Raw genomic sequence first — 9,588 nt, forward strand, 5'->3', positions numbered from 1 at the left:
ACACTGAGAGCTGCACCAGGAGGGATGTGCAGCTAATGGAGCGTCCTCATCCATACTAGCAAGAGACTTTGATCTTGAGTACATCTACAGCGCGCCTAATGGACTTCAGTAGTCTGTATGCAACTTCACTTCGGAGCTAGGGAAACTATCGATGACTTCCCAGACAACATTCCAAGATCACTCCCGCAGATTCACAGTCACTTGACGAGACCTCTGCTTGACGTGAGAGATTACGACATTTAGAGCCTGAGCATCAACCTTGGAAGAGGGAGCCCTTATACGCAAGGCACCCTAGGTCAACGATCAGCAGATCATAGATGACCCCGTTCGTAGGATGATTTCTATAAACTTTTGCTTGGTTAGTTGTTTGTGCATATTTTGCTATGCTTGGTGATGGTAATTTGTATACAACTGTTTCTTTTCTTTCCTTTCTTTCCTTGGATTTAATGCCCAACTTTTTAAGTTGTTTTAAAAAGAGTTTTAATCCCTTACTCAACGAGCTACTAGCCTTCTAAGTCAGCCCTAAATAGAAAACCCTAAGCCATCTTAGCATAACCCATAGCCCTCACACTTAGCGATGAAGCCTTTAAAGTCAAACCCAAACCTACCATTCCTGACCATACGTATTCCTAGGAAACTGGACGTACGCTCTTTTTTTTAGTAGAGGATGTACACTAGGGTTTTCAGACGTACGCTACTATTTTTAGTAGAGGACGTATGCAGGGGGACCACCTGGACGTACGCAGGGGACCAGCCAGACGTATGCAGGGGACCACCTAGACGTACCCTACTTTTTGTAAAACCCTTGGATAATACCCAGAACGTATACTGAACCCTTTTACCCAATGTGTAATAGTACCAGATGTACGCCCATATAGTACCGGATGTCTGCTACTTTTCAGAGTAGTTGTTGAACGCCTCTAGCTTTTCTCCTCTATAAATACCCATCCTCTATTCATTCCCAGAACCTATTCCTCGCCCCTATGCCCTCTGCAAACACCCGTGAGAGTATTCTTGTGAGTTTTCTTAAGAGTTGAGAGGATTTTTAGAGAAAATGAGGAAAGCTTGTGTTCTTGCCGATTTCCAAGGTAAACCCTGCCCGTTTTACACTTTCACTACTGTTTTATTGTTTTCCTAAATGTTGTGAGTTTTCAAAAGGATGTTATGTTAGGTTTTCACTCCTTTCTTTACAAACTAAGAAATGTTTTTAAAAGAGTTTCAATAGCTCCTTTGATTTCTTGTATTGCATGATGTAGAGTTTTCTTATGATGCATGTGCTTATTTTATAGCCTAGAAGGAGTTATAGTAGCCTCTAGATTGCATAGCAGCTCTGAAACCTTGTTAGGAGCTTTTTGCCGAAATGCCTACTCACTAACCGGACGTACGCTCCTCAAGCCTTGACGTACGGTCAGGAGGTTAGACATCCGCCTTAGCCCCATTTGTGAAACTTAGGCCCTAGCAACCTTTTTGTTAGATAAGGCTTTCTATCTTGCTCATAAGGGTCCTCTAGTATGAAATGTAACGGTGTGTTATATTCCGTTATAGCAAGATTTAGCAATGTCGGAGGATTCAAGCGAGTGTACGAGGTAAGTAAACACTTACGATCATTTTCTTAAAAACATGGGATATGTCAGTTGACTAACCTTGAGTATGATATGAGCATGTCTACATTTTTGTAACTACTTGGTAACTGCTTTAATGATTGAATAATAAGATGCATTTTATGACATGGTACACCAGTACATGTGGTACAATGGCCATGGGCTTACTATATAGACTTCATTCTATGGTCAAATGTGTGTGTCGTTATGTGGGCTTTGGATCCAATGGTTTTATGACCAGGCGCAGTCATTCCCAAATGACTTGCTTACTACAGGACAGACATCATTACCGGTGTGAGCCACCTGAGGTCGGACTCGGGCGTGCAGCTAATATTATGTACGGTAGCGTACAATGACTGGGACACTAGCATTGTATTACAGGTCCCATGGGACAATGCCAACCCTGCTGAGAAGGGGTAATATCTCGGGTAGACCATACATGAGAGTTATGACCTATAGAACCATTAGTTTTTCCAGCATTAAAATACTTAGGCGATTGCCGCCGGGAGTACATGATAAGCGCTAAATGTTGCACATTCAGGCCCCTTAACTTGCATATGTTAATTCCTTAGCATTGTTATTTGTTTCATTTTTGTTTTGTTTTTGCAGTTCAGGTTTTAATTGGAAATCCATTGAAAATTGGGCTTAAAAAGCAAAACTGGACATATTCTGGTACTGCGATCGAGCGCAACTGCACTTGGGATTGAGTGTGCATGTGCTCGAGTGCATGCAGTCTAGGATCGAGCGTACTTGCGCTCCAGCGCACCTTCCTAAGCTCAAGCACACACGAGCGTACAGTGCACGACAAGAATCCTTTTACAGCTTGGAATTGGTTTTAGTCTCCAAATTGGATTGGGAGATTGACCTCCGGTTTTCCTAGGGTTTCTAAGGTTTTTAGGGTTCTCCTAATCCCTATAAATATGCCTCTAAACATTGTAAATAGACATACCTCTTCCCAGAGCTAGAAATCAGAAATTTGTCTTTGGAGCTTAGAAGATCATGAGCGGCTTAAACCCTTTGTGGGGTATTTATGTAACCCTATCTAAGCACAATGGTTTGATTGTATTTAATTTATACATTTTCAATTTATGCATGTTGGTTGTATAATTATGAGAATTGCTACAGTTTGCTTTTGTTCTTAACTTTTAATGCAATTGTTCTTAAATTCCAAATTCAATATGAGTGAAATTCTTATCTTGTCTTAGAAAGTATTTTTACTTTTATTGAACTCAAATCATTCTTATTTTCTATGATCCTAGGGATGATGACTATACAACGGCTTTTAATTGACATATGATTAATAGGATTAGATAGACCATACCTAGGGAAGACAGATCGTACTCCACCCTAGTTTAGTGTTATTTAGGTAGACGGCCCGTGCCAACCGAAGATGGGTTATGCTATTCCATTAATTGTACGAAACTTATTGAAGAATTGGATAATTTATACTTAGGGAAGACGGGTCATACTGCATCTTAGTGGCTAGGTGGACGGTCTGTGCCAACCGAAAATAGATTATCCTAATTCTTTAATAAGATATTTTCTTGTTCGTTTATAGCATGCATTAAATGAATTTCTTGGATTAAATATGGTTAACCATTGATGTGTGGATAGTGGTGAAGTTAATGCCATACTCTCTCTCTCATAGTTCACTTTCTCTTTTGCGTTTATTTTATGCATTTAAATTTACACAAATCAAATCAATTTTCTTTACATTAAGTTAATTTGTAATTCTCTTAAATTTGATAACTAAACCCCTGCAGTCCTTGAGGTTCGACACCCTCAATATAGCCCTATCCTAAGGGATTCGTCCTATTGCGAGTGGTAATTTTATAAATGATACTTTTGGTCACATAAATACCACATCAATTTTTGGCGCCGTTGCCGGGGGTTGCTTAACAGTTTCATTATCAAGTTTTAAAGAATTAATTTTAGCTTAATTACTGTTTTTCTTTGATTTCCAATCTTAGCTTTGTTGTTGTTGTTGTTGTTTTTTTTTTTTTTTTTTTTTTTTTGAATCCTTACTCAGGTCGTAGCTGCCCTTCCCTGTGACTGCGATCGGGCAAATCAAGTGTGATCAAGCGCAAGTATGCACTCCAGCTAGAATTCAGCAAGCTGTGCTGGAGCCTTCAACTCTTGCGCTCGCACTCCATCTGTGGCAGTACGCTTGAGCACATCAGCAGCAGTCTGCATCCAAATTCCAATGCACCTAAGGGCCGTTTGTGAGCTTTACTTTTCTGTGTTAGTCTGTTTTTATTTTCTGTTTTTGTTTCCATTTCTATTTTTATTTTTAGTTTATGGTAGGTCACCATTCTTTGCCTTTTCCATTAATTCCTTGCGACCTCGAACTTGAACGCACTTGTAGACAAACTGGAACCGAAAGGAAATCTAATTTGCTAGAAGAGCATTCCACTGAAACCATGGGTGACAGTAACCTTGTGGCTTTGAGAGATCACCATCTCCCTACCACATACACTACCCCCTCATGTCTCAGGCTGCCGGACGTCACAGCAGCCCACTATGAGATCAAACCTAGCACCATACAAAGTTTACCATCCTTTCTAGGGCTTAGCACTAAAAACCCTTACGACTTCCTCAATGAATTTCTCGCAATCTGTTCTACTGTTAAATTGACTGGAGTCACTGAGGATGCCCTAAGGATGCGTCTCTTTCCTTTCTCCCTCAAGGAAAGAGCCAAACATTGGTTCCATTCCTTAAAACTCAACTCCATTACTTCTTGGGCTCAATTGCAACAAGAATTTCTTAAGAAGTATTTTCCCATAGGAAAAACCATTGACATTAGGAGAGCTATCATTAGTATCTCCCAATATGAGAGAGAACAATTGCATGAGACATGGGACAAGCTGAAAGAGTTGCTTGAATCATGCCCGCACCATGCTGTCTCGAAATGGCAGCTAGTGCAAAACTTCTATGATGGCTTGACTGTGCCTAATAGACAGATGGTAGATGCATCCTGTGGGGCACATTCATGATGAAAAGTGAGGATGAGGCATGGACTTTGTTTGAAAACCTAAGTAATAATTTTGTCGAGCATGTTTCTACTAGACGTAGGGCACCTGCACTCAAGGCACCAAAGACCGAAGGTCTTTTTGAAGTAGGACATTCTTTGGATGTCGCTACCCTAGTAGTTGATGCTATCACTAAGAAACTAGATCAATTGTTGGTTGCTGGTATTGCTCCTAATTCTGCTCACATTCACAAACAACCTGAATCATGCTCATTTTGTTCTAGTCCTATGCACCATATAAACGATTGCCCTACTGCTGGAAATTATACTGATGTTTCTAATGAGCAGGTTAATGCAATTTCCTCACGACCAGGTAATGATCTATATTCAAATACCTACAACCCGGGGTGGAGAAATCATCCCAACTTCTCAGCCCTAGGACTGCACAATCAAGCTCAATCCAATAGGCAGTCCTACCAACCTCCTTCCACATACCGGCCTTCACAACAGCAATACTAGGCCGCACCATCTCCTCGATCGGATTTTGACTTCCAAGATCTGATGTGGAAAAGTCAAGATCAGATGTTGAAAATTGTGAGCAGGATAAGTCAGACTATGAAATCTCAACCGGAGACAGTGAACTCACACTCTCAAGCCATTTCCAAGTTAGAGGCTTAGGTGGGACAAATAGCTAATACCCTCAACAGGAGGGATGCAGGGAAGCTTCCAAGTCAGTCAGTGGTAAATCCTAAGGGAGACTACATGGTCAATGAGGGTACTTCATATCACCAGCAAGTTCAAGCCATCACCACATTACGAAGTGGAAAACTGGTCGACAATCATGTGGAGGAGAAGAAGGATGAGCAAACGAAGGTTGCACAGAATCTGTAAAGGGATAAAGGTAAGCAAGTAACCAATGAGGCTTCTTCATCAGCGGCTCCCACTCCAGAGACACCATATGAGCACCGGGCCCCATTCCCAAATTGTCTCAAGGCAGCTTCCCACTTTGGGAAACAAGGGGAGAAAATACAACATATGATGGTCATCTTCAAACAGGTAAAAATCAACCTCCCACTCCTTGATGCCATCAAACAAGTGCCTTCCTACACCAAATTCCTTAAGGACTTGTGTACTCAGAAGAGGAAAAACAGAAATTACATTCCCAAGAAAGTCCTTCTTACTGAGCACGTGAGTTCCCTGATTCAGCACAACACTCCTCCGAAGTTCAAGGACCTCAAAGCTCCTACAATTTCATGCATCAATAGACATCAGGAGATTGATAAAGCACTCCTATATCTGCGAGCAGGTGTGAATTTACTTCCATATTCAATATATCAGCAACTTGGTCTAGGGGAACTAAAGCCTACCACAGTGATTCTGCAGCTGGCTGATCGGTCTATTCAGAAGCCCAGAGGGATAGAAGTAGATGTCATCATCAGGGTTGATAAGTTTTTCTTCCAGTGGACTTCATCATGCTTTACACCGAACCTGTTCCCAATCCTGAGAATCTAATTCTAGTCATCCTTGGGCGTCCTTTCTTAGCCACGGTCAATGCATGCATCAACTGCTAGACTGGAGTCATTGAGATCTCATTTGGAAATATGAAGGTGAGGCTAAATATCTTCACTGCATTCCAGCATGCCCTTGATCAGAATGAGTGTTTCTTTTTGGACAGGATTGAAGAATATGTAGAAGGCTCACTCCCTAGTCTCTTGATCATGGATCCGTTGGAAGCTTGCTTGACCCACTTTAGGTTTGAAGATTTTGACACCAACCAATACAATGAGGAGGTCCATGATTTGCTAGAGACAGCAGCAAGTGCAGACTTTCGTCCATAGAAAGTACCGAAGGAGCCCCTACCTCTAACATCAAGCACTCCTTCTGTTCCTTCTCTTGAGTCTCCACCGAAGCTTGAGTTGAAGCCACTGCTAGACAAGCTCAAGTATGCCTTCCTTGGATCTAATGACACCTTGTCGGTCATCACTACTTCAGATCTATAAAAGGACCAAGAGGATAGTTTGTTAGAAGTGTTGAAGAAGCATAAAGAAGCCATTGGGTGGACTATAGCAGATTTAAAAGGTATCGACCCATCTATATGTATGCACCGGATCCATCTAGAAGAAGATGCTCGACCCTCCCGTGAGGCACAGCGTCGACTAAATCCCAACATTAACGAAGTAGTGATGAAAGAGGTGGTCAAGTTACTTGATGCAGACATCATCTACCCCATCTCAGATAGCAAGTGGGTGAGCCCCACTCAAGTGGTTCCAAAGAAGTTCGGCATCACAGTAGTAGAAAACTCAGCTAGAGAGTTGATTCCGCAATGCACAACCACTGTTTGCACTGACTACCGAAAACTCAACTCCCATACCCGAAAGGATCATTTCCCACTCCCATTCATTGATCAAATCCTGGAGCGTCTTGCTGGCCAGAGCTACTATTGTTTCTTAGATGGCTATTTCGGATATAATCAGGTAGCAGTTGATCCCCATCACCAAGAGAAGACGACTTTCACATGTCCCTTTGGCACCTTTGCTTACAGATGCATGCCCTTTAGACTATGCAATGCTTCTGTTACCTTCCAGAGATGTATGTTGTCGATCTTCTCTGACATGGAAGAAAAGTTTTTTGAGGTATTTATGGACGATTTTTTTGTTTTTGGTTCCTCTTTAGATAAATATCTGCATAATCTGTCACTTGTGCTTCAACATTGCAAAGAAACTAACTTGATTTTAAGTTGGGAGAAGAGTCATTTCATGGTGCAAGAGGGTATAGTCTTGGGCCACATAGTGTCCAAAAGAGGAATTGAGGTGGACCAAGCGAAAGTTGAGTTGATTGAAAATCTACCACCACCTACTTTAGTGAAGTAGATTCGTTCTTTCCTTGGGCATGTCGGCTTTTATTGATGTTCCATCAAGGATTTCAGTAAAATTTTAGGGCCCTTGTGTAATTTCCTTGCCAAGGACACTCCTTTCCACTTTGATGAAGCATGTCATGAGGCATTCCAGAAGCTTCGGTCTCTACTATCTTCTGCACCCATCATGAAGCTACCGGATTGGTCTCTGCCATTTGAATCATGTGCGAAGCATCCGACTATGCTATAGGTGCAGTCTTGGGATAGCGTGTAGGCAAGCTCCCTCACGTCATCTATTATGCCAGCAAGACTCTAATGGATGCTCGAGTCAATTCACAACAACGGAAAAGGAGCTACTATCCGTTGTCTTTGCCTTGGACAAATTCCGCTCATATCTTCTAGGATCCAAGGTAATCATCTACTCTAACCATGCTACTCTGCGACATTTGCTGGCTAAGATGGAAACAAAGCCTCGGTTGATTCGATGGATATTGCTTTTACAAGAGTTTCACATCGAGATACGGGACAAGAAGGGCAAGATGAATGTCATGGCTAATCACCTGTCACGAATTCTGTTTGAGACACCTCAGCCTATTCCAGTTCATGATTCCTTCCCGGATGAGCAACTGTTGGAGATCACTGTGAGAGAACCGCCTTGGTATATAGAAATTGTCAATTACTTAGTCACAAGTCGGATTCCTTCTTATTGGTCCAAGCAAGACAAGGACCGTATCTTTAAGCAAGTCCGATTCTATTTTTGGTAAGATTCAGAGTTATTTAAGTACTGTGCTGATCAGATCATCTGATGCTGCATCCTTGAGAATGAATTCCGTAGTATTCTCACATTTTGTCATTCTCTAGCTTGTGGAGGACACTTAATTGCCAAGAAGACCGTAGCCAAGGTCTTACAAAGTGGATTCACATGGCCAATCTTGTTCAAAGACGCCTATGACATTTGTCGGGCTTGTGAGAGATGCCAACGCCTAGGAGCCATGTCTCGGAGGGATATGATGCCACTAAACCCCATCCTCATTGTTGAAATTTTTGATGTTTGGGGTATTGACTTCATGGGACCCTTCCCATCGTCTTCTAGGTATGAGTATATTTTGGTAGGGGTAGATTATGTCTCAAAGTGGGAAGAAGCCGTGGCCACCAAGACCAATGATCACAATGTCGTGGTAAAATTCATCCAAGCCAATATTTTCAGCAGATTTGGTACTCCCTAGGCCATCATCAATGACGGAGGTAAGCACTTTTGCAACCGGTTTCTGAAAACCCTACTTCTCAAGTACTTTGTCACCCACAAGGTAGCCACTCCCTACCATCCTTAGACGAGTGGCCAAGTGGATGTTTCCAATAGGGAGATCAAGCACATTTTAGAGAAGAAGGTTAGGCCAGACCGCAAGGATTGGTCCTTACACCTCAATGATGCACTATGGGCCTACCGTACAGCTTACAAGATACCGATTGGAATGTCACCATACCAGATTGTTTATGGCAAGGCATGTCACCTCCTTGTGGAATTAGAACACAAGGCTTTGTGGGCAATCAGGCAGTTCAACTTTGACATGCAAGAGGCTGGCTCCCACCGAAAACTTCAATTGACAGAATTGGAGGAGCTGCAAAATGATGCATATGACAGTGCCAGTATTTACAAAGAGAAGACACAATCATTCCATGACTGTCAAATTCTGCCCAAGACCTTTGTGCTGGAACAGAAGGTATGGCTCTTCAACTCCAAACTCCAGCTCTTTCCTGGGAAGCTCCGCTCAAGATGGGATAGCCCCTTTACTGTCATGTTGGCATCTCCACATGGCACCGTCGAATTACGGGATCCAAAGAATGGCACTTTGTTCAAGGTCAATGGTCAAAGATTAAAGCCTTGCATACAGAGCCTAAAGCTAGGTAAAGACATGGAATTCGTTGATTTGACGGATCCCGTCTATTTTTCTGATTAGAGAACTGGCACCATAGTGCGTTAGATCCCAGGCATGGGCTTGCACTCGAGCTTACCCCAGGTAGGAAAGAGTGCAGATGCCCAGCAGCTGTATAATAGCCATGCTCGAGCGCACCAGCACCCATGCTCCCCTATGCGCACAAGCGCATCACCTCATTTTTCACTCCCCTACACGAGTGCGCTCGAGCACACATGCAAAGGGGCCTCA

The 9,588-nt window shown here is 42.5% G+C and overlaps 1 protein-coding gene across 1 annotated transcript; it reads left to right on the plus strand.

Moving 5' to 3' along the window:
• Positions 1-7,881: 7,881 nt before the first annotated feature.
• Positions 7,882-9,381, plus strand: LOC132167378 (uncharacterized). Its single transcript, XM_059578336.1, has 3 exons — positions 7,882-8,152; positions 8,285-8,601; positions 8,755-9,381. The coding sequence occupies exons 1-3, from the start codon at positions 7,882-7,884 to the stop codon at positions 9,379-9,381; spliced, it is 1,215 nt and encodes a 404-aa protein (XP_059434319.1).
• The last annotated feature ends 207 nt before the right edge of the window (positions 9,382-9,588 follow it).

Source organism: Corylus avellana, chromosome ca1 (genome assembly GCF_901000735.1).
Source record: "Corylus avellana chromosome ca1, CavTom2PMs-1.0".
NCBI classification, from domain to species: domain Eukaryota; kingdom Viridiplantae; phylum Streptophyta; class Magnoliopsida; order Fagales; family Betulaceae; genus Corylus; species Corylus avellana.